The following is a 25,045-nucleotide window of genomic DNA, read 5'->3' on the forward strand; positions in this document are numbered from 1 at the left end:
TACATATTTCAGCAGTGTTTAAAGGTGGGTAACAGTGAGCCTGCAATTTTTCTTTTTAAAATCTGACAAGAAAACATAATTCTCATCAAACAGTATGTTAAGTGGCATCTTCCTTAGTTGGGCAGAGGAGGCCTGCTAACTGTTGCGTAGGACACCACATATTCAACCCTGCTGATTGTATCTGGCAGACTCTAAAATATGGAGTAATAAACCTGGGAAAACAAGGAGCTAATAGCTAAATCTACAACATGAAAGAACAACTAGACCCCTGCCTCCCAACACGTGAAAAAAAACCAACCCAACCAGTTGGATATATTCAGTAGAATTTCTCAAATATGACTACAAAATCTAGTATACAAAGTACAAAAAAGCACTTCCTACTTTTTAAAAATAATTACTTGGATTATCACATGATAATACTGCTGTGTGACTAAGTGATTTTTTCAGCCACTGCACACAAGGAGTGCACATCATGGTCTAAGAGAAGCAGCTAAGAACATCTCTGTAAAGCAAATGAGAAGCACACAAGCAAAAAATAGCCAAAGGAGATTTTTTATGAAAGAATCAGCTTGATTGTTTTGTACAGCATTCAACGTTCCTGTGAATTTCAAGGAAAAAACAAACTGTGACAAACACTTGAGAGTGTTTTGCATAAACAGAAGCTTCAAGCATTTGAAAGTGGAGGAGGAAAGTCAGATATTAGAAGTGATTAGTGCATTATTTGCTCCAAAGGTTAAGAACCACATCTTAACTGGAATTTTCCCACCTTAGAGACTTTCTCGTAGCTAACGGTAAGCTTTGTTTTCTGCAGAGCACCGCTTGGAAAAGCTATTTAGAGTACTCTTTTGAAACCAGTCACATCACTCTTCTTGATTGCTCTATGAAAAATATACTTCCCAAAGCTTTTAAAAATAAACCATGTGGAAGGGCTACTGCAGACACTGTGGGCCTTGCTTTTTTGCGGATTATGTAGCATACACAGAAGGTGCTAAATAATTTGGAACAGCACTGTTACTGCTTTGCAGCTTTTTCAAAAAATGAAAAAGGGGAGTATGGAGCTTAAATCTGCTACGATAGGCCATAATCTAGATACTGAATTTCAGAGTAATCAGGCAGTCATGGAAACAGTTCAGACATGTTACTGGCACTTCACTGGAACCAGTGTATAGATGAAAAAGAAGTCTCAGAAGTTTTTCTATATGCAGCGTATGAGATCTGCAATAACCCACTTGCTCAGCTTAGTTGTTGAGCTATGCAAAAAGATTTTGATAATAGCTACTGAGCATTTTACTGGAGTGAAGTAGTGTTTTTTGCTCATTCTACCCACTGGGCTAAGGTTTCATTGCTGCCACTGAACAAAATGCTCACGATACTGCCTTTGTAAGTAACTCGCAGGTAACATGACTGATTTGGAGCTATATTTTTCAAGTCTACCAGCTCAAGGACTGTTTTGGGATTCTTTAGCAATATGAACAATGTTACAGTTCAGCAGCTGAAAATCTGAACGTCTTGCATGGACTTACATGGACTTGCATGGAAATATGTATATTGCCAGTAACTAAACTGAGTGGCTTCATTATTGCAATTTTCAAAAGAAATGTGCAAACACTGCTGAATTTAAAATTGCTCAGGAAAAAAATTAAAATCCTGTAAGCTATTTTTGCTTTGTGAACTCCACTAGTACCTCTTAGCCCTGCAGATGCTTACAGATGATTTTCTCTCTGGTACCACCTGAGGCAGTTTAGGAAAACACACTTGCCCTTTGGAACAGGGTTTGTGTTATAGATACATATTATATTGTTGTCTTTTCACAAATATTAAAATGAATGTTATGTGTATAAGAATAGAAATTTTTGTTGTATTAATATAGTTTTCTTTATTTCTGTTATTGATGAAACTTAGAAATAGTAGTATAATACATATATGTTAGGCTATGGCATAGTATTAAAATAAAAACTGCTTTTGTTTGTATAACCCAAAGACTGAGAAAAAAAAAAATAGCTAGAGAACTCCTGCATTTGTAAACTATCTTATCCAGACGAAGACAGCAGTGACCAGAACTCTGGGGGGAGGAATTTATTGCATTTCTTGTATCAGGGAATGTAAATCTCGATGGCACCAAGAAGATTGATCTATTGGGAAGGGGGCAAGAGAAAACTAAACAGAAGAACACCAAAGATCCTAAGAAAAATGTATGAAGATGTATGAGAATTTATGGATATGTAGTAGGATTCTGTTTTTAAGAGACAATCCTTTGTTAGTAAGGTGTGCTCTCTTGGCTGAATGCAGAGACACCTGGTCGTATCTGTATACTTTATTTTTTTCTCCTACTTGTCTTTTTTATTAAACTTTTAAATTCTGTAAAAATTATGTGAACCTCGTTTTTCACAGTTTGGAACTGCTGGGCTGAATCCAAAGCACTGAGGGCAGCATATTGAGGGATGGGATCCTGCCCCTCTGCCCTGCTCTGGTGAGACTCTCACCCAGCCCTGGGGTCCCCAGCATGACATGGACACGTTGGAGTGATTCCAGAGGAGGCCATGGAGGTCGTTTGGAGGCTGGAGCACCTCTGCTGTGGGGAAAGGCTGAGATGGGACTGCTCAGCCTGAAAAGGAGGCTCTAGGGAGATACAGCCTTTCAGTTCTTGAAGGGGGCTCATGAAGGAGGGAGAGCAACATTTTACATGGGCAGATAGGACAAGGGGGAACGGTTTTAAACTGAGATTTGGATTATTTGTGAGAAATTCTTTAATGTGAGGGTGGTGAGGCACGGGCACAGGTTTCCCAGAGAAGCTGTGGCTGCCCTTGGATCCCGGTAAGTGTTAAAGGCCAAGTTGGATGGAGCTTGGAGAAACTTGGGATAGCGTTAAGTGTCACTGCCCATGGCAGGAGGGCGGACCCCAAACCAGTCTGTGGTATTATGCAGCGGCGCTGGCCGCGCTCTCTCTTGAGAACTGCGGTGTCACTCGGGAAGAGGGGAGCAGTGGAGCCGCCGATCCCCGCGTCGGGCCCGGACCGGGCGGGACCCGCTACCCGGGCCCGCACCATCCGCCTCGGGGGGCGCGGCAGGCGCGAGCGCGGCCCCCGCCCGCGGAGGTGTCGCGAGAGTCGCGCGGCGAGGACTGGGCGGAGGGGCGGGACCGCGCGGCGTGAGGGGGCCGCCCCCGCTCCCCCGTGCCTCCGGCACCCACCGAGCTCAACATGGACCCGGGCTCCGGCCCTGGCGAGGAGCCTCGAGCCTCCACATCCTCCGCCACGGCCGCCGCGCAGGATCCCGGCGCTGAGGAGGTACCGCTCCGCTCTGGGGGGCCCCTGCGGGTGGTGGAGCCTGGCCTGGTCGCCCCCTTCTGCAGCCGCTGCTCGGCCTGCGTCGCCCGGCCGTGAGGCCTCCCGGGTCCCTCCGCCGTGGCCCGCGAGGGCCCTACGGGCCAGCCCCACCCGGACACACCCCTGTCCCCATGCCTGCCCTTCGGCATCGCCCTGGCAGTGGCTATCGTCCGTGCGGCCCTGCGATGTCCCCGGCTCGACCCCGGGCTCGGGGCTGGGGCCGTTGAGCCCGTGCAGACCCCCTGTCAGCCTCGCGGCCTGGGTGCTCCTGTAGGGCCCATCTTCCGGAGCTCCCCGCCCTGTTGTTTTTTTTTTTCCGTGCCCTGACGAAAGCTGTCCCTGACCCAGGAGCTCCGAGGGCTTGGGGTGGGAGTGTCGCGGGGACGGCCCGGAGAGTTCGCGGCTGACTGAGGTCAGGGCCTCCCTCTGCCGCCTGCCCACCTCGAATTGTACCCTGATGCAGAATATACCCCTCGAGAGAACACGTATGGCTGCCAGCCGCCTCTCTTTAGTTTTTTGGAAGAAAGACACAAGATATGTAGAAAGTGACGTATTCAGGTATCCTTGGAAACAGAACAAGATTTAACCCGAGGAATGAATCTTAGAAAAAACTTAGCAGGAATGAGGACCGTACATAATATGTGATACTGGAGAAAATTGTGCAGCTACTGATAACAATGTATTACGATTTTTTATCTCAGTTACTGATAGTCCATTTTGCCTGTGAGGAATGTTTGAAGCTTTATTTTATTCTGTATACAAACAATTATGGGACACAGTGCAGTGTAATCCTGAACTTTACTTGGTTGCTTAGGGGAAAATGTTTAAGGGCCATTTCTCTATTATATAGAAACACACACACACATATATATATATATATATATATATATATATATGTATATATACTTGTTCTGCAAAATTTTATGCAAGTCAACTGTACAGTACAGCGTCTGCATAACGTGGCAGTCATGCAACCTGTTGTGCTCTGCTCCCCTCTCAATGTTTTACTTTATAAATAGTCTTCGCTGTATTACCAAAACTGTATTACTGACTATTTGGAAATGTATTTCCACCTTGTATATGGGAGTCAAACACGGAAGGAATTCTAGTTATTCTTGGTGCATCTGTTCAGAGTTTTCAGTAGCACAAATTATAAGAGTAAAGTCAACTAAAGCAGCAGTAGTTCTTGTTCCCAGTTGTTTATTTAGGTGTTCATGGGGCCTCCTCACTTTGGGTCTGTTAAACTTTCTGGATAGAAATCTCTCAGCCTGATTTTAAGAACTCTGTTTAGGGTAGTTATTAGAGATTTTAAGGGGAGTATTTTGTATTCTTGGAATACTCAGGGTCTTTTGAAAGTGCTGCAGGGATGTTGTAAGGTGTTTAAATGACAGCGGTTTTCAGGGGACTGTCTAATCTATAACGGAAGTCGTTTCTAGAGTAGAGACAAATTTTTAGAGTTTCCTGAGTTAAAAATGAAAGTAGTTTTGTGGTGCTGAATTGCACTGAGACTTCTGCAGTCCTGGTTCCTGACAAGTCAGCTGTCTAAGTGATGAAGATACGTTGTGTAAGGTTTCTATGGAAAAACTCTCAGACTTCATTAAATATTTTAAGTTTCTATATTGTATAAAGGCACATTGTCCAGTTGTAAGGGGAAATATTCTTATTCATATCAAAATATAGTAATTGTCAAGGCGTAGATTTTTGTAATTCAGAGCATTATGCAGAAGCAAGTTTGGATATGATGCCTGTCCCTGCCTGTCTGGCACCACCAGCACAGTGCTGTATTTTAGTGAACCTGCAGCATATTCTCCCCATTTTGAGTTGTGAGGAAGAGGAGGGGCACAGGGATGCATGTATCTTGTTTGTCTCTTTCACTGGCTTTTGATAATCTCCTGCTTATTATTTCCGATATTTGAGCCATCAATATTCAACAGAAACACTGCGGTAAGTAGTGTTTTGCGGGGGGACAGGGACAGTGTGCTTTTTCTTGAAGTGTAAAATGTACAGGGTGATTTTACGTACTGTGGCTGCAGTAATATGTCATCTCATTTACTACTTTAACTCACTCAGAGTGTGTTATTCAGAAACGCTTATTTCAGAATAAATTTGTTTGTATGCCACCGTAAGTTTTATCCTTCTGGGATAATCTGAATAACAACATAACTGTCATTGCAGCTATCTGCCTTGGGACTTAGATAATATTGCATTGCAATTTACTTGGAAAGCTTTGAGTTTTAAGGGTTTCTCATAATATTGAGTTGTTCTGCTTGAAGAAACTTTATACTTACCTGGGGCAGACATACAGCTTTTTTCCAGTAACACATATCTATCTAAATTCATTTTTAGGGCAAGTGAGGGAGATGCCTGAAATGGCCTACTGTCAGTTTGTTTTCATTTAAGGAATAATTTAACACTTCAGTTGAAGGACTGGACCTGATAATAAACGTCAGTCTCTCTTTTTGGAATGTATGTTGTATAGTAATATAATGGAGGTGTGAATATACACATCTGTATATTCATGTATATATAACATGCTCTTTGGCATGTTGGAGAAACCTTGCTTTCTGAGATGAGCTGATCACCTGTATGATTGAAAAACATTTAAGTGAATAGAACATTTCTAATCCTACCTATTTGCAACATTTGGCCTTGCAAAGGTGAGCTGGAGCATTTATAAAATCATTAAGCTGTCAAGCAGCTTCATTATACACTTAGTACTGTACACTTCTGCAGAGAATTATGGCTTTCGGCAAAACTTGAAACAGTAATCTCTGACTTCAGAAAATATTGCTCCCATTTGCATGATTGTATTTAAAGAAAAAGCTGGCGTGTGTATTTATCAGTAATAGTTCTGAAATTTAAATTTAATGTTGCTTAACAGATTTTTAAAAATTTGGTACCATTTTGGCCTGGCTTTGCTACTGGACCCTGAATAGTTTAGAGTAATTATTATTTTAATTTCATGTATTTAATAGTAGTCTGATACTCAAAGTACTTAAAGCAGATTAATACTCTGCATTGCTAAATTTTATGCAGACATGCACTCTGGCAGCTCCTTTCAGTTTATTCAGAGCTTTTCAAAAACATTTGTGTAACTTAATGCATCTCAAAATAGGTTTATTTTTATTGGCATATTTCAAAGACCAATTAGGAAAATTTTCCTAAATTAGGGGGGAAAAAAGTCTTCCATTTCATCATTTTACCAATACAGTTGTGGAAAACCTGCTTTGAGCTTCACAATTGAAGACAGGTATGAATCTCATAAACTACAAAAGTCAGCCATTTTAGTTAAAATTACTTAGATTTCTTTCATATATCATAAATAAGGTGGTTCTTCAGTTGTCTGAGTATACCATGGAGTTGTTGCTCCATGGATTGAATTGGTTGATTGCATATCTTCCTAGGTTTATGGGTAAGTGTAGTTAAGCTGTGTTTCCAGTTGAACTTGTGACTGTTCATCTAGAAATGGAAGCAGACAAAACCTAACCAAAATGCAAATGCCAGGAACTTTCAGTTAAGAATCTGACATTTAGAAACCAAAAATTTTAAATTTTTAGAAATGTATTTTCAGGTTGTTAAACTTAATTATGCATTTACAGCAAGATCTTTGTGAAAGATTAAACTTTGTGTTTTTTCAGTAATTTCTTTCAATTTGGATCCTACTTGTAGAGATAAATATGAGGACCTTTATTTTCATTGTGGACGTGAGGTTTTGCTTTTGGTGAAATTATATGATTAGTGCACTCATTTAATTTTGAAATAATTATTTTTTAAAAGTAGCATACTTGTCTTGCAGTTTTAGTTTTTTTCAATTTGATACATTTTGCTAAAAGAGTAAATAAAATGGTTTTTATAAAATGTTTAACTTTTGAATTACAGAAAAATGATCCCCCGTTTCACCTTAAACTTCCTCCAAAGGCAGCTAGACCTGAAAAAGAAGTTGACCCAGAATATGAAGAGAAGATGGTAAGTACTTTCATGACAAAACGTACTGCAGCTCCTTATGGCACTTGGTTGTTGGAACAGGATCAGCACAGTTATGAGTTCTTGCAGACTGGATGTGTCAGAAAAGAAAAATGGATCAAGATTCAATTAGATGTCTAGATGTTCTGTCTCTCACAGTGACTAACAGGTCAGGTAGTGGTAGTTCTGTTAAATACTCTCCCATTCTTCTAAGTATTTTTGCATGATTTTTGGAGTTGTAGCCTGTGATTTTTATACTCAGTAGTTGTCAGTAGATTTTTTGTTTTGTGGTTTCTTTTTTGGTTATCCACACCCATCTGTGGTAAGGAGTTACTATTCAATGGCATTTTATATTTAGAGCTCTCCCCATTTTGTTTCGAATCTGTCTCTGCCAGTTTTATTTGACTCCTTGGGTCATATCAGAGGCATCCTTAAACTACTTCATACTGAACTGAAATACCGAAGCTGCCAGTTTCTCTCATATAAAAACATTAAGGTTTTAAATACTGAAATGCCTGATAATATGTGTGCCATAACAATGCAAAAGAGGATCTCTCCATGACACCAGTGTTGAGAGCTTGTAGTGCTGGAGAGGACATGTAACAGGGTAACTTCTGTGTTACAAAGTGGCAAAAACCTGGAGGACATTATAAGACTCCTTGAATGACATTTGTAGAAAGTTCTTGGTTTAAGGTGGTACCTCTATCTTGTATTGTTTTTAAAAGACTTAACATTAAATGGATGCCTAGTAATTGCAGTGGAGTCTGAAAGGTCCGGATATCACAGAAGTCAGGGAAGAATATAACTGTTAGACATAGAAAAATTGATACCTACGTGTATGAATACCTGATTTCTAGCCAAAGGGAAGAGACACAGTGAATATGTGTTGAGTAAACAGCCTGACTTGTTTCACAGTAATACCTGGTGACTTTCCAGCTTTCCTAAATTACAGTGTTAGTTCAGTTGTCCTAAGAGGCAAAGGGGTTAGGTATCAAAAAATCTACCTCTTACCAGTTGTGCAGTTGTGAGCTAGACCTTTACTGTTTTAGCAAAACATACTGCTTATACTAAGCCGATAATATTGCAGGCAGAAAATTATATTGTGTCATTCAATATAGGTCCTTACCAATAATTATTTTTCCAAAACAATCGTGTATTATTTTTTAACTGTGAATTGTCTGAATGGATTGGTGTTTATACTGATGATCATAAACATTGTGTCTCTACTTCTCCCTTCTAGAATTTATTTTTCATAAACGTTTCACTTGATATTTACATTTTATTCGGTTGTCAAGTTATTTACAGAAATTTTCTAATAATAATGCAAGGGAGGAAAAAGCAGTAATTTTTTTTTTCCTAGGAGATCGTAGCCAAGATGTTCCTTTGCTGCCAAGTTGTGCGCTGTTAAAGAAACGCAGTGCCCTCATGTGGCGAGATCTTGCATTGCACTTCAGGATCATTCTTAACTGCCCTTTGGCGATTCTGCTGTTGTGGATGATGTGCTTGTTTTAAGTGACCCGCAGAACGGCTTTCTGTGGGTCGAGTATTTTTTGGAAAGATTACAATTCAGAAGTACAGTTTCACTGTCACACTATATTAGGAACGGCGGAAGCATGACACACTCTCTTAGCTTGGTTGCAAAAGAGAGCAAGTTTTATTCTTCCAGATCTTCTTTTATAGACAGTTTTGAGAAGGTCTGAAGGGTAAAACTCTCATTGTTCATTAAACCAACACATGACCATCATTGGACAATTGGGAACACTACCCCTTGGCTGTTTCTTGCAAGTAAACAACAAGGATCTAGACAACACCTGCAAAGGCTGTTTTACTTTTTTAAGGAGTGTTTGGAGTCCTCCTTATGATTTCTCATGCCAGAGTGAGAACTAGTTTCACATAGGCTCAAGTTCATGCCTGAAGCCTGAAAATCTCTTATTTTACCATTGTCAGTTCCCACATTTCACTTCTGCTGTCTACATCCTGATACGAGATCAAAATGGAAATTGCCTTATGTGCTACGGTGTTACATGATGCTTAGATTTCTCATAGAGAAACTGATACCAATTGTATTCTCTCAGATAGAATTTACATTTTATCATATTTTTCTTAAAAATGATGTAACACGTTATTTTCTAAGTATAAGGAAGGCCACATTTTGCTGTGTGACATAGTGAAATGCATATGTCCCATTGAAATGGCAAAACTGAAATGCTTGAAATTTGAAATCTGACAGCAAAATTCACAAACTTGAGTGAAAGCAGTTCATCCATTACTTCAGAAATAATTCTAAAAGCAGAGCTACTACACTGTTATCTTTGATCAAATTCTAATAGCCTTCAAGCTGATGAAAGTTCTGCCACTGGTGAGCAAGGTTAGGATTTCATCCCTTACTGTAGGTCATTACTTTAGTTTTGTCTTTGTCTTTTGTAGACAAAGATTAAAACATCCCTTCACCACTGCTGGTGTGCAGTGAATGGCCCTCAGAGTTGTTTCACAGATGGTCTTGTCAGTCTTTCATCATACAAGTTGTTCTCATGAGCGTCTAAATTCTTAACAAAATTTCTTAACAAAAAGATGTTTTTATGAAGAAAAGTTATCTATTTTTCTTTATTTTTTATTCTCCACTTTGGAAACTAGAAAGCAGATCGAGCAAAAAGGTTTGAATTCCTCCTGAAGCAGACAGAGCTTTTTGCACATTTTATTCAACCTGCAGCACAAAAATCGCCAACATCTCCACTGAAAGTCAAGCTTGGACGGCCACGGATGAAGAAAGATGAAAAACAGAGTTTGATTTCAGCTGGGGAGTATGTTTTATTTCTGACTTCTCACATGTTCAACTTAGACTTTTTAACGTAATCTAGAGATTGTACATAGCAATTGTATTTTCGGTAAATCCAGACCATTTCCTATTAGTGGTGTATCAATTTCTTTAAAAGCTGGTTGGTTTGAAAGCATCATCTGCTCCATCAACATGAGCGTGACTTTGGATCAGAAATGCACTTTTAAAAAAAGTTGCCTGATTCTTGCCACATGAAAATGCTTTGGTCTGTATTGTGGGGTGACTTTGGAGCACACAAATTGAATTTCTTTTGCACGATGCTGGAGGGGCACTCCAGAAGTCCACCTGATGTGACCCAGCTGGTACTGGACCAGGGTGGGGCTAGACTGGGTTATGACAAGGCAGTGTCGACGTAGTGGGGATGTTGGATCCTCAGCACCAACTGTCTCTCTCCACTGGTCTGTGTTAGTATTGCAGTAGAGCCTGCCTGTAGTGCCTCTGAGAGGTCCTGAAATAACAAACAACAATTTTCTTTGAGTGTTTGCAAAATGAGATTCTATTTTAGAAATTTTAACTTTTTTAAAATTTGAATGTGTGATTTTTCTGAACTTTGTAATTATCAAATAATTGAGTCTATGGCTAGCACTGATGTGTCTTGTATTTCTGTGTTGCTCATTAAAAAGTGCCTCAGAGAACTCATGATATTGTCAGATTATAGTTGTGGCTCTGAAAGAGAAGGCATCATATCAGCCTTTCTAATTAAAGCTGGAATGACCCCTAAGGAATAACATATTGACAGGATGAGAGTTTGGTCAGGACACCAGAACATTCACACTCTGGGTCAGTGATTGTTTTTGTTGTAGTTTGTCTTTAGAGTTTGTAGCAGTCTTTTGAAATGATTTTGTTCACACATCAGTGTTGGATTCTTTCTTTAGGTACCGCCACAGGCGCACGGAGCAGGAGGAGGATGAAGAGCTCTTGTCTGAGAGTCGGAAAACGTCCAATGTGTGTATTCGGTTTGAGGAGTCTCCTTCATGTAAGTATGGTGTCAGGAGCTCTGTGATTGATTTGATGTAATTAAGATCTGAGCAGATCGCAATTAAAATTTCCTACTTATAATTAGTATTTTTCTACTTAGAGGAATCTTACATTTACAGATGTGAAAGGAGGAACACTAAGAGATTATCAGGTTAGAGGTTTGAACTGGATGATCTCACTGTATGAAAATGGAGTTAATGGTATTCTGGCAGATGAAATGGTAAGCAGTAATATTTTGGATTTTTTGTGGTAATTATTGAGCAAAATACAACATTGAAGTGCTTTTAGTATTTCATGTAGGTGCCGTAGTATGCTTCATTCTACAGCAGTCTGATTTTTCATATCTGAAGTTGTAATGAAAGAAATTCTATTGCAAAGATTTCTTGTATAGTTTGCTTTAAGCAAATGGCAAAATTATATGATAAGAAAATGGTTTGAAAGTATTTCTTTATGGTATTTCAATTCAGTAAGTTTCTTTCTCTCCCGTCTTTGTCAATGCAGGGGCTTGGTAAGACTCTGCAAACAATAGCTTTATTAGGCTATCTGAAGCATTACCGAAACATTCCTGGGCCACATATGGTCCTGGTTCCAAAATCAACTTTGCATAACTGGATGAATGAATTCAAGCGCTGGGTTCCGTCCTTACGTGCTGTTTGCCTTATTGGAGATAAAGATGCCAGAGTAAGTGTTTTACATTTCAGAAATGTATGCATTATTTGGCAAAAAAATATCAGTTGGGTACCTGAAATTCTCCCTAAGCTGTTTCCTTAATTAGAGTATACTTTAGTAATCTTTAACTACATTAATACTGAAAATGCAAAATGTTATGCTTATGACTATAAGGAAAAACTGAAGATCAGTAGATGTAATAATAGACAGGGATCATAGTACAGCTTTTTGAGTTGTCTGTTCTTCTGTTGTCTTTCTCTTTGATTTTTGCACCTATTTTTTATCTCTCTTCCATATTTGTAATGTGACAGTGCGTACTCATTTTTCTTTATTGGACTCACTTTGTTACCTTTTTCTTCTCCTTTTTTCAGGTGACTTTTCCCACTCTTGTATTTTTAAGCCTGCCTGGCCTTGTAAATAGGATTCTGTTGTGGAGCTTTTTCATCTTTCATTGTGGAGGCCTTAAAATAGATATAGAATGTTTTTCTGCCTGAAGGGGATGAACAAGCTGGATGTTTCTGTGAATTCTGTGTCTGCTCATATGGATTGTATGGCTGCCTGTTACTGCTTGTGGCTAGAAAGATTCTAGAAAGGGAATAGGAGCTGGCAGTGTGGCCAGGAAGGCTAGTGGCATCCTGGCTTGTACCTGCCATGGTGTGGCTAGCAGGACCAGGACAGTGACTGTCCCCCTGTGCTGGACACTGCACACTGAACACACTGCATTGAGGTGCAGAAGTGTGTTCAGAAAAGGGAACAGAGCTTAGGAAGAGCGGCTGAGGGAACTTGTTTTTGTAAGAGATAGGACAAGAGGAAATGGCCTCAGGTGCGCCACAGGAGACCTGTCTGTGGCTTTCACATGGGATGATGTTTCATGTGAAAAGATTTATATGCCATAATGTGTGCCTTGCAAAACAGATGGGACAGAAGAGGAAGGTATTTGGGGAAGAGAAAAGATAGTTGGGAGTGGGATGTGTTGTTTTGATGCATTTTTGTGGATTATGTCTTTGGGTGAGTTAATTTTGAAGGTTTTTTTTCTCCTTTTGGTTGTATGTACTCTGTTTGAATTACAGAGAAATGATGAAGAGCAAATAGGTAATTTTGAGTAGCAACTGATTTGTGTTTTGCTTAACTCCAGCTTTTTCTGTGCTTAAAGTACAAAGGATTGAAAGTTTTTATTACTGTTTCCGTAACTGAATTTCAGTAACTGTTTCAGTAACTGAAACTAGTAAACTAGCACTGATGCTAGTTTAGTGCATCAGTGATGGTGGTGGAGACAGCTTCCCCTGATGCCATAAAAATTGTTCATATTTATAAATGTTTATTAATCCAGTTCTTCTGCTTCAGGCTGCATTTATCCGTGATGTTATGATGCCTGGTGAATGGGATGTTTGTGTAACATCATATGAAATGATAATTAAAGAGAAATCAGTTTTCAAGAAATTTAACTGGAGGTACCTGGTAATTGATGAAGCCCACAGAATAAAGAATGAGAAGTCTAAGGTAAATTTGAAATTGTTTTATACTTTGAAGTTAGTTTGGTACAAAAAGATTGCATCTGCTTTGAGCAGATTTTAAGTGTTAGGTGTGGTGTTTTTTTAAAATAGAATCAATGAACTACTGGGTGGTAAATATGAATTTTATAGTGTCTCACTGTAAGTTTAATTTACATTGTTTTAGGTTTCAAAAACTGATTCACTGTGCTTTAGTGTAGATGGTGTTAATAACTATGTTGTGTTTCCAGCTGTCAGAGATTGTACGTGAATTCAAGACAACAAATCGATTGTTGCTTACAGGAACTCCTTTACAGAATAACCTCCATGAGCTGTGGGCATTACTCAATTTCCTTTTACCTGATGTCTTCAATTCTGCAGATGTAAGTTGATGTTTGTAAGTACAGTATTGTTATATTGATTCCCAGGCTGCTGTCAGTAGAAGAGAAGAATGACCAGCCTAGTAGGAGATGGACGTTGTGCACAACCAAGGTTCAAGGAAAGCTCTGTGGCTTACTGTACACTACTTCTTTTACTCCACCTAGTTAAAACAGTGCATTCTGCTGGTGTGGATGAGGCCTCAGACCATTAATAGCAAATGTTATACTTTAAGTAGTTCAAAAATTATGCAAAATTTGCAATGAAGTATCAAGAATATGAAGCATCAAAATAGGCATAAGCCATTTTTTTAAAATTCAGAACTTGAGAGTAATCTTTCTTCACTTTTACTGTTAATGTGATGTTAATCTTTGTGCTTGTATTACTTGCTTATGTTATTTTTGCTCTGCTGTCCATTTAATTTTCTTAAGGATTCAGGTTGTTTTTTTTTAACTTCTTGTCCCATCATCACTGTCTCCGTTTTGAAGACAGGTGTCTGGTAGGGAGGGTAGGAGCCTCCCTTGGAATGAAAATGTAGATCCTCTCCCTCCGAATTAGTATAATTCTGAAATCAAGGGGCTCTCAGGCAGAGATCTGGGGATAGGAATAACAGTTCTTTACTAGTATGTATAACCAGGCAAACAAACAACAATAACTACAGCGTTAGCTACAAAACAGAACCAGGGACCCGGTGACAGCCTTTTCGGCCAAGATGGGAAGGGATGGAGGAGAGGCTTTGCTTCACAAACCCCCTGGGGCAGTGAGTCCCAGTGCTCCTGCAGGGCTCTGAGGAACACTCAGCTGGAACAGCAGGGATGAGCAGAGATCCTGGGCCGGTGGCTGAGGTGGATCAGCAGCTCCGCGGCGGTGCCTGCCACACGTCCCGGCAGGATAGGGGATAGGGGGTGCGAGGCCACCAACGAAGAAGAAGCAGCTCCGTCTGGGTGATGACGAATTCCCTTCTCCAAACGGCAACAGTTCTGAGAGAGAGCGTCCTGTTCTCCAGCCTAAGAAGCCGGCCAGCCCCCATTTGCCCCTGCCCTCCCCCTCCCCTGCCCCCTTCCCCCCTGGGCCTAGCCAAACTCTGTGTTTTTCAAGTACCCAACAAATACGAGCCATCAGGTTTTCCTGCAACTAATGGGCAAAAAATTCCATAGGTGAGAAGGAACAAAAGGAGGGACACCCAACCCTCAACAATCACATAAGCGCTGATGGGAAGCTCTTGGACACTGCAGTGATGAGCATGGAAAGTTGATGTATGTTAAGCAGGGTATAATAATATTTTGTCTACAGAGTGATGCACTTGACTCCAATGTTACAACATACTAGGGAGATGGCACAGACTTGCAGACTGATTGTTCTTTCACAGAAGTAATTTGTCTCAAGATTTATGCCACTCTCAGCTGGAATGAAAGAGAGTCAATATATGTCTGTTAAAAGTACAGATGATAAAACTGTTCAAACCAATTGTGCTGTTTCTCACCACAGGATTTTGACTCATGGTTTGACACTAAAAATTGTCTTGGTGATCAGAAACTTGTAGAGAGACTTCATGCTGTAAGTAATTAAAGTTGTTTTCACATGTCGTCATTAGCATGCACACTGTGAAGAGGAAAACCAGATTATTTTCCCCTTCATCTCAAAGTTGAAAAGATGAACATGGAGGTATTTAGCTACAGGAATGCCTAGCAGAATTTCCATGAATTAAGCATTGGAGCTTCCTATCATAAGTACTACTTTTTGTGTGTTACTGTTTGAAGCAGGCAAATCTGAATATAAAATATGAAAAGAAATAATTTTGTGATCTTTTTGAAACCATTTATTATTGTGAATAGTATACTGATAAATGTCATACTAGTCTGAATAAAGGCATGCTTCTACCTTTGTTTTATTGTGCATGAGAGAAGACATTTCTTTGTAGTAGCAAACATACATACGTACAACGTGCATTGTTATACTTGAAATGTTGGTGTGTTTTGTCCCTGCTATAGGGTTTATGTTAAGAGGATTAAGTTTTATGAACTTATGGGTGTGGCCCCTGTTTAAGATAACAACTGGGGTAATTATGACAACCCTTATATAGGTAGACACATATTTATATGTGAGTTTAGTCATTGCTGGACAACTTTGTTTTGCAGAATTTAGCAGAATTTTTCTCATGGAGTCATCATGACAGCAATAGATACTGATTAATTCTGAATAAATATTAGATAATTGAATCTGTTAATTTTGTATTTGTGGCAGTCAATTTTATCCATTTATCTGTGTAAAACATCCTAATTTGTGTAGGTTTTGAAGCCATTTCTCTTACGTCGCATAAAAGGTGAAGTAGAAAAGAGTTTGCCTCCAAAGAAGGAAGTAAAAATTTATCTTGGCCTCAGCAAAATGCAGAGAGAATGGTGAGTTATTTACATCAAGGTAAGATTCTTTTCTGTTAAGCACTATCGCTCTCCACATTGTTACTTTTTTCCTTACAGTTTTTTGTTGAGACAGTCAGATAGAAAAACTTAGTTGCAGCTGTCCTAGGCCTTTTGTAAGAAATACACAAGTTTCAGGAAGGGTAATGAAAAGAGCTGAGAGGAAGAAAGCAGAAACTTTTTTCCTCCCTTTAGTTTATTTGAAAGAACAAACGCCTCGTAAGCTTCCTCCTTTGATCCAAGTATGTATGCATAAAAAATCTTACCTGAAATTAAAATAAAACCTTGAGCAGCTACATACCCAGAAGAGATGTAAGACAAAGAGCCAGGTCAGTGTAGCAGTTCCTGTCAAATAAGTGATATTTTTAACCCACTTCGTACTGCTAAAATGAAAGTTTAAAATAATCCAGTGTATGACAGATCATTGTTGCTTGCAGAGAGATTCCCTTTTGTATTTAGGTATAAATTTAGAAGTCCTTACTATCAGTCAGATGTTTTTGCCAAGTTTCATAATATAGCTCATTGTTATATAAACAAAGCCACCTCTCACATCCAGAAATAAGAATTGGGATATTGCAGGGTTTCATTCATTCATTCAAATAAAAACTGTGAAGTAGTTCAAAACTGCCCTTAAAACCTCAGGTATACCAGGATCCTGATGAAAGATATTGATATCCTGAATTCAGCTGGCAAAATGGATAAGATGCGTCTGCTGAATATTCTGATGCAGCTGCGGAAGTGCTGTAACCATCCTTACCTATTTGATGGTGCTGAGCCAGGCCCTCCTTACACCACTGACACTCATCTCATCACCAACAGTGGTAAAATGTTAGTCCTGGATAAACTGCTGGCAAAACTCAGAGAACAGGGTAAGTACTGTTTATGGACAGCAGTGATCTGAATGTTCCTTGTAAGTTCAAGTGTCTTTCAAAAACAGCACATGTTTAGCCTTTCCTGCAGCGAATATATTCATCACTTTCTGTGAGGTTTTTGTTGAAAATTAATTTTCTGTAGATCTTAACACACGAGGGCAAGAAAATCTTACAGGAATGATAAGTAGAAGGACAGGAAGAGTTGAGCTTCCCTTCTCCTTTCTGTAAGAAAATTTCTGATGATAGAATTATTTCATCTATGCACATCAGTTGGCACCAAATTTCCTTACAATGGCTTGAAGTGTTCTGTTTCTTTGGTTATATATTTCTGCTGTGTAATTTATCAAATAATATTCTTGAGTGGTTAAATCACTACCAGAAAAGTAACTTCAGAAAAAAGACTTATTTAAGTTAGACATAGTACAGAATATTTCGCACAAATTCTCAGTCATGCTCTGTAGTAGCTCTGTAATAAGGTCAATGTGAAAACATAAAATGAATATCAAAACCTTCTGTGTTCTGTCAGGTTCCAGAGTTCTGCTGTTCAGTCAGATGACTCGGTTGCTGGATATTTTGGAAGACTATTGCATGTGGCGTGGTTATGAGTACTGCAGACTTGATGGGCAGACACCACATGAGGAAAGAGAGGTGGGAAATTTGAATGCAAACAAGAAAAGCCTTTGGTTTAGGTTAATAAGTTATTATTTACATATGTGTATGTAGCCACATCATTGTTTAAAGTAAAGCAGAAATGCTACAGTTTTTAAAGGCTGCTAAGGGTATGTTTTTCCTAACCAAAGTCCACAGTATGTTTCATTTGATGCTCAGCTAAGTGAAAAGTACTGTACATTGTGGAGTCAGTACAGATTTTCTCACCTGTCCAAACATACAGTTTCTTACTTTGATAAATTTCTTTTTTATATGGAAATTGTTTAAAGGAAATGTAATTAGAAAGCCACAAACATACTGGAAACTTGTTTGAAAGATCTGATACTTTAGTGACACCTTTTTTTTTCTTTCAGGAAGCAATTGACACATTTAACGCTCCCAACAGTAGTAAATTCATTTTCATGCTGAGTACCAGAGCTGGAGGTCTTGGAATTAATTTGGCAACTGCTGATGTTGTTATTCTTTATGATTCAGATTGGAACCCTCAAGTAGATCTGCAAGCCATGGTGAGTTAACTCCCTAATACACAATTTTGTTTAAGTCGTCAATGTTCTATTTTGTCTAACTTTTTCAGAACTTGCATTTTTGTTAATTTTCTTTACTTTTTGTATACACAAGACAATACCACCAAACAAAGGAATTGAATAAAAGGGCATGAACAGAATTTGTGGAGGAAATTGTAGATTTTTTCTGTGAATACTTGTCTTAATTATTTTCATGAGAGATTACTTCTATCAAAATACTATATCAATATTGTTAAAAGAAGTAGAGAATTATTCGTAATTCTGTCTTTTCAGAAGAGAACAGTAAATGAGTAATAGAGGATTGTTTCCAAAATAATAACGTATAATTAAAAGCATGGAGCCTTGTATTTCTCTCTTTTGGGAAGTAAATGTTTTTACTTTTTGTTTCTGCATAAGCATAAAGGTATTTGGTGGTGATGCTGGGGTGGGGGGGGAGTTACCTTTGGGTTAAAACTTCCTAAAAATCTTCTCTTTCTGACTGCTAAATGTAAAATAAAACTCTGTAATTTGTTTCATGTGCAATAAAGCTCATGTGATCTTTCTTGCATGATTAGGAGGGTGGGTATTTGTTTAGTGGTTTGTAATTTTTAATTTTCTTTTAATGCACTTCAACGCATCAACTATTTAATATGAATAGCTGATTCTGTAGATATGCATGTTGGCTGCCAATAGTTGACCAACTTTCTGGAAACTGTAAGTGTAATTTGTGAATTTCAGTAGGGTTTTCCAAAATAAATGAATACTATGCAGGAGAGTAAAAGATTTAACAATTCACATTTAAAGACAGAAAATCCTGGTACCCACAGCTTGAAGGACAGCTGTTTAACTTTTTTTGATTTAAAAGGACATGTTTTCCAGAGAGGATAAATACAAGTTTTGTTACAAATGAGTATAGTGGGTCAGTCCTGAACCTTGTTTGCTGGCTTGGGACAGGCACAGTGTTGGAGCTGTGGCTGCAGGAACCCTGCACATGGAATTAATTTGCTCAAGCCAGGGATGCAGAATATCCATACCTGTGTCAAGTGAGATAATTCATTTGAAGGCAATACAAGTGTATGCATGTATGTACTATTGTATGTCCACTTCCCAGCTGAAGTCTGGACAGACATTCAGTTATCTTCATTTATAATGAAGGAGATGCATTTGTTGCTATGGAATGATTCAAAAGTGTATTAGCCAGGTATAAGTAAATATTAGAATACTGGTTTTACAGTGATCTGTGCTCTTGAATAGGCAAGGGACCAAGAAGTACAATGCTAGTTTGAGGCTGCTATTTCTGCAAGCTAACTGTCTATTGCTTGTGAGTTCTTGTTGCTGAACACTCATTGATTTATGTTTGTTAGGATCGTGCGCATCGTATTGGTCAAAAGAAACCAGTACGGGTGTTCCGACTTATCACTGATAATACTGTTGAAGAGAGGATTGTAGAAAGAGCTGAAATAAAACTGAGACTGGACTCTATAGTTATACAACAAGGTATCAACTGCTATATATGTTTGTCTGCAACAGAATTGTTCAGTCCCTTAAAGTATGGTTTAATACCTGTACAAATGTACAGTGTTAGAGAAAGCAGGCCTTATGTATAATAGCAGTGTACTAAATCAACCTAATGTGAAAGGTATTCACTTGTTCAGCTGAATTACTTCTAAATTCTGTTTTGCTAAGTAATGTAGACATAGATTTATAGTGAGTCTACATGAGGAAACTAACTATAGCTGAATAGATGTTACTTAGTTTTGTGAGATGTTAAAAAGAAAAAAAGCAAAATCAGGTATGTTCCATGGCAGTTGAAATAATGATATACATGTACTTCTTACCACATAAGGGTTAACTAAATAATAAAACACCTTTGTGTATTTTGGTTTAGAAGAATAGCTTGTCAAAAGTAAGGTACTCAAGCTAAGTTGTTTGTATTTATTAAAAGAGTGAGCTACTGAAAGGATGATGGTCAAAATTTTGATAGCGTGAGAAGAGATAGGATACGTGAAATTTTGGGACAGAAATTCAAATTTTGGGAAAAATAATTAGAAAATTGGGTTGAAATCAGTGATGTGAATGTTGAAAATATCAAGCACTTTGTGGTTATTATATAATACTTTTAATTTTTTTTTTCTTGAGATAAGATTGTGATCTTAAAAGTTCAGCTAACCTTGTAAGAATAAGATCTTAAATGTAAAATTTGGATTATCTGAATGTGAAACATTTTTTATTATGTCTTGAATCAAAGTTTTTTTAATTTTCCCCAAAGTTCCTGACTTGCATTTATTCTCATCTTGAGCGAAATGTATTTCTTCTGTGCGGTTGTTCTGTTTTACCTTTCTTGTTCTGTCAGGGAAGTAAAAAAATCCACTGCTTGCATGGTCCTACTAGAAGTCCCATATTTTAACTTTCAACACATTCCTTGTGATTGTAGGAAGGCTCATAGACCAACAGTCCAACAAACTGGCAAAAGATGAAATGCTGCAGATGATCCGGCACGGAGCCACACATGTTTTTGCTTCCAAAGATAGTGAGCTGACAGAAGAAGATATAACCACTATTTTAGAAAGAGGTGAAAAGAAGGTTAGAGAACTGTTTAATATGGAATTCAAAGTACATATGCACAAAATAAAATGAGATCTGATTATGTAAATATATTATTTACTATTTGTGCAGATTTTAAATATTATAAAAGTTTTGAAGAAGTAGAATTAGTGATTGTAATTATTTTCAGGATTTATGCTGATCATATCTTAACCACTGCTTATTTTGTATTTACATTTTTCTAGAAAAATGTAAATTTAACGCAAACAATTCTGATAGACACAAAGTTTTTATGGAACTTCATTAGGTAATAGATAGCTCTATGAAAAAATGAACTGCCGTTTCAGCTCCAAGGAGATGGGCATAAATTTAATTTAAATTTTAAAGTTAAATTTTACAGTTGTAGGACTACATCCCAGCATAATAAATTTAGCTTAATGGAGAGTCTTGAAGTCAGATTGCTCTAAATTGAAAAGGAAAATGGGTATATCTCTTTAGAAGAAAATGTAAGTAAAAGTTTAAATCCACAAAGGATGTTGAGAATGTTGTAGTAATGATGAAAGCTGATTTTTTCAGAAAAGATAAAATAGCTGGAGTGAAGCTAAAAGTATCTTCCTCTCTTTTTAGACAGCTGAAATGAATGAACGATTGCAGAAAATGGGAGAGAGCTCCCTACGAAATTTCACTATGGACACAGAGATGAGCTTATACAACTTTGAAGGTGAAGATTACAGAGAAAAACAAAAGGTAATTTTTTGTAGCATGTAAGGCTTCAGTTTTGAGGTGCAAGCATAAAAGCCACACTATGAATGTTACGACTGTGAAGGTTTCTAGGTTCTAGAGAAGTAAAGAGCTGCTGAAAAATTCACTTGGCTCTGCCCGAGCATTAATATTCTGAATTTTTGTTAGATTACTTTCAGCCCCACTGTCTTTTTCATGGTAAAATCTGATAATATTGCTCAGATGTTATCCCTTCTGCAGCAAAACCACTGTGTTGCATGCTACTATCCTGCTGCAGTCAGTATTATTTTGCTGTCACATGTCTGAGGGCCTGATAATGATTTTTTTATGTGGATCTTGGACTTGAGTCTGTTTTTGCAGTGAAGGTTTGTCTTGGTTTGAAAAGACAGGTGTCTTCTAAGGAAGGCAGGAGCCTCCCTTGGAATGGAAAATGTAAACCCCTTCCCTCCGAATTATTATAATTTTGAACTTAAGAAGCTCTCAGGTGAAGATACGGGGATAGGAATAGCAGTTTTTCACTGCTCTGTGTAACAAGGCAAACAAACCCCTCTGGCACGAGCAGCGAGCAGAAGCAGGAGCCAGTGACCGCTGTCCCCTCGCTGCAGTTCCGGGCACGGCCGGCAGGGGCGCTGCTGCTCCCGGCGGGCGGGGCGGGGGCGGGGCTGCCCCCGCGCCTGCAGGGGGCGCTGTGGCGCGGGCTCGGGGGGCACGCGGTAATGGCGGCTCGGCCCTGACGGGAAGGGATGGCGGAGAGGCTTTGCTTCACAGGCCCGTGGGGCAGCCGGTCCCGGTGCCCCTGCAGGACTCTTAGGAGCAGCAAGCTGGGCCGTGTATCGGTGTATCGGCAGGCAGGGGGTGGGGGGCTACTATGTAGCAAAAGCCCGGAGCGGTGCCTATGAAGCAGCGGGACGGGGCAGCGGCAGCTCGGCTCCCAGCAGGGCAGAGAGGGGCGAGCTCAGGATCCCGGGCACCCGAGTGGATGGGGATAGGCCCCTGTTTTAGTGAGGTAGGTGTTAATAAGGTCCCAATTCAGTGGCTGTTCTCACAAGCTGAGGTTCACCCCACGGCAGAAGCGGCAGCTCTGGGCTGGGCTCTGGTAGCAGAAGCAAATTCCCTTTCCCAAGCAGCGACTCCGACCACCCTCCTCCGAGGCTAAGAGAGATGGAGCCTGCACCCGCCCTAGCCTCATCTTTTACCAGCCCAATTCTCTAGGTATCTTTTCCCCTTGGAGGGAAATTCCCAGATAAGAGAAGTGCAACCAGATGCCCTCCTCCCTTGAGCTTGGCCACTTCTTTTGCTTTTATTAAGTACCCAGTCGTTAATGTTTCCTAGCAATTTATGGGAAAAAAAAAATCCCTAAGTAAAAAGGAACAAAAGGAAAGAAACCTAACGCCCAACAAGGTTTTAGGTGGTACATTGATTTTACCTAATAATAGAATGGTCATCCGTACAAAGAGGTATTACTCAGTCCCACAATGTTCCCTCTGTGTCTCTGTTTTGTACAAGATGTATAACGAGGATATCCTTGAGGTCTTACCTGCAATCAGATATGTGAATTCTTGCTCTTCTAACTCATGTTTTTTATTGATTTGGAAGAAGCATTTAGAAAAATAAATTTAATGCATTGTTTGATGAGCATATGGTACAGTGTGTGGGTATACACAAAATTCTTTGTTTTGATAACTTTCTTGCAAGAAGTGAGTTAAATACTGCATAATATGACATAACTTTAAGGATTTAGTTAAGATTAATTGATTGCTAATGGATTTTTTCTCTGTGTTGTAGCCTTTATAGAGGTTATTCTTTGTGATATTTAGAGGAGAAACAATTTATTCACATCACAAGAAATTAGAGAATTCCGAGTCTAAATCTGCAGCCCTTCTATTGTGTTTTGGTAGATAGAATCATAGCCCTACTTGGGTGTCTGAAATACTTAGAATACTGTAAAATAATCTGTGCTTTCCACTGCACTGCCTTACTTGTGTATTATCTTTTAAGTACTTAAATACTTGTTATAATCAACTATAATTTCTAGCTTATTTTTTGAGCTCTATTGTAGTATCCAAATTATTGAGCACAATCATTAGATTTGCTGTGCAAAAATATTTCCTTTTTTGCAGTACCATATTCGTCATTATTCTTGTGACTTCAGATGGTTACTTAAGTAGCTTTTTATTCTGTTCTGTGTGTAGCTGAGCATGATGGAATGGATTGAACCTCCAAAAAGAGAACGTAAAGCCAATTATGCAGTAGATGCTTATTTCAGAGAAGCCCTACGTGTCAGTGAACCAAAAGTCCCTAAGGTAAGAAGTTGGCAAGTATGGAAGGGTTTTATGTTATTCTTTTGTTCCTCTTCTCCCATGCTGCATCCCCTGCTCTACCCCTGTATATTTACAAAGTCATACATTGCCACTGCTGCTGAATTATGGTAGTTTGCTTGCAGAAAAGTTAAGCTTCTATAATGTTACTGTATCTGTTTATTTTTGAAGGCTCCACGACCTCCAAAACAACCAAATATTCAGGATTTTCAGTTTTTCCCACCACGGTTATTTGAACTCCTGGAAAAAGAAATTCTGTATTACCGTAAAACTATAGGATATAAGGTAATGCATTTTTTTTTCTTTTCAAATCAATGAAGTGTATTTGTATTCGTTTTTGTAAATTTGTTGCAACCTTGACTTGTTAAGTTATTGTGAAAGAAATAGCTTAAAGCATCTGTTCTTCTGTTTCTGTTCCACTGAGGAGCAGAAAAAATAATCTGTCATTCTTTCCTTCACTAAAAAATCCATATCTATGTAGCTTTGTGTTTTGTGGTGGATTCCTAACAATAAAATAGAGTAGAAAAAGGAAAGACAATTCTGATGCTTTATATACTCAAAATCAAAGGTTTTGACATGGGGTCTAAGGTGAGGAAAATTTGGCTAATATAAGATCACCTTTCTAGAGAATGATTTTTTTCTTAAAAACTTTTATATGTCTTATTTAGAAAATAACTTAAATAATAGTGACTTTGTGTTGATATGAAAGTAAATAAAATGACATCAGATTTCCTTGGATTTATGTGGGATGTAAAAGGTTTAAAGGTGTGGAGAAGTCTGAATGTATTACTACTACAAAAAAAAGACAACAGACTTCTCTCTTCTCCTTTTATTTTTTCTTCCTACTGTGCCATAGCTGAATTTCTCCCTTTTCTCTACTGACATTACTGGACAAGCAGTGAACAGATTCTGTTTTAATGTTGGTTGTCCTTACTTGGACCAGTATTGATTGAGTAAACCAAATGGATTCACGACTTCCAGCAAGACATGTCTGTAACTTGCTTTAAAAAGCCTCAGGTTTCATGACAGGTTGCAGCAAGAAAAAAAAATCACCTATAAAATGTGTTGGAGGACATAAAATTGTCATACAAAGCAACAGATAGAAAATTGGTGCTGCCAGAGAGTAGAATTAATATTAGCAAAATGTATTTCTAAGAAAAAGCAGGTTTTTTACAGTCTTGTGTGCAGCCAAAAGAATTTCATGGGGATTTTAGGACAGAATTAAGATAAATATGCAATTAGTTTAGGGAAAGAATCTGTTCAATTAATGCTCCAATGAAGAAGGATGATAGAATTGCTGATTTTCACAATATGCATGTAAAAAGAAGTGTTTCAGACCTG

General features: G+C 38.7%; 1 protein-coding gene across 3 annotated transcripts in view; it reads left to right on the forward strand.

Moving 5' to 3' along the window:
• Positions 1-3,114: 3,114 nt before the first annotated feature.
• Positions 3,115-25,045, forward strand: part of SMARCA1 (SWI/SNF related, matrix associated, actin dependent regulator of chromatin, subfamily a, member 1) — a 35,590-nt gene continuing 13,659 nt past the window's right edge. Inside the window, exons 1-18 of one of the 3 annotated variants that reach the window (XM_058847474.1) lie at positions 3,115-3,287; positions 7,206-7,292; positions 9,924-10,090; positions 11,001-11,101; positions 11,223-11,323; positions 11,605-11,784; positions 13,117-13,272; positions 13,514-13,645; positions 15,129-15,197; positions 15,930-16,039; positions 16,700-16,926; positions 17,456-17,577; positions 17,952-18,104; positions 19,466-19,598; positions 20,536-20,684; positions 21,273-21,392; positions 23,579-23,689; positions 23,876-23,989. In XM_058847474.1, coding sequence (XP_058703457.1) covers positions 3,201-3,287; positions 7,206-7,292; positions 9,924-10,090; positions 11,001-11,101; positions 11,223-11,323; positions 11,605-11,784; positions 13,117-13,272; positions 13,514-13,645; positions 15,129-15,197; positions 15,930-16,039; positions 16,700-16,926; positions 17,456-17,577; positions 17,952-18,104; positions 19,466-19,598; positions 20,536-20,684; positions 21,273-21,392; positions 23,579-23,689; positions 23,876-23,989 — 2,319 coding nt within the window. In that variant the 5' untranslated portion in view covers positions 3,115-3,200. The remainder of the gene's footprint in view (positions 3,288-7,205; positions 7,293-9,923; positions 10,091-11,000; positions 11,102-11,222; positions 11,324-11,604; positions 11,785-13,116; positions 13,273-13,513; positions 13,646-15,128; positions 15,198-15,929; positions 16,040-16,699; positions 16,927-17,455; positions 17,578-17,951; positions 18,105-19,465; positions 19,599-20,535; positions 20,685-21,272; positions 21,393-23,578; positions 23,690-23,875; positions 23,990-25,045) is intronic. The other 2 variants (XR_009278516.1, XM_058847473.1) reach the window with 2 other exon arrangements.

This window comes from Poecile atricapillus, chromosome 12 (assembly GCF_030490865.1).
Source record: "Poecile atricapillus isolate bPoeAtr1 chromosome 12, bPoeAtr1.hap1, whole genome shotgun sequence".
Taxonomy (NCBI): domain Eukaryota; kingdom Metazoa; phylum Chordata; class Aves; order Passeriformes; family Paridae; genus Poecile; species Poecile atricapillus.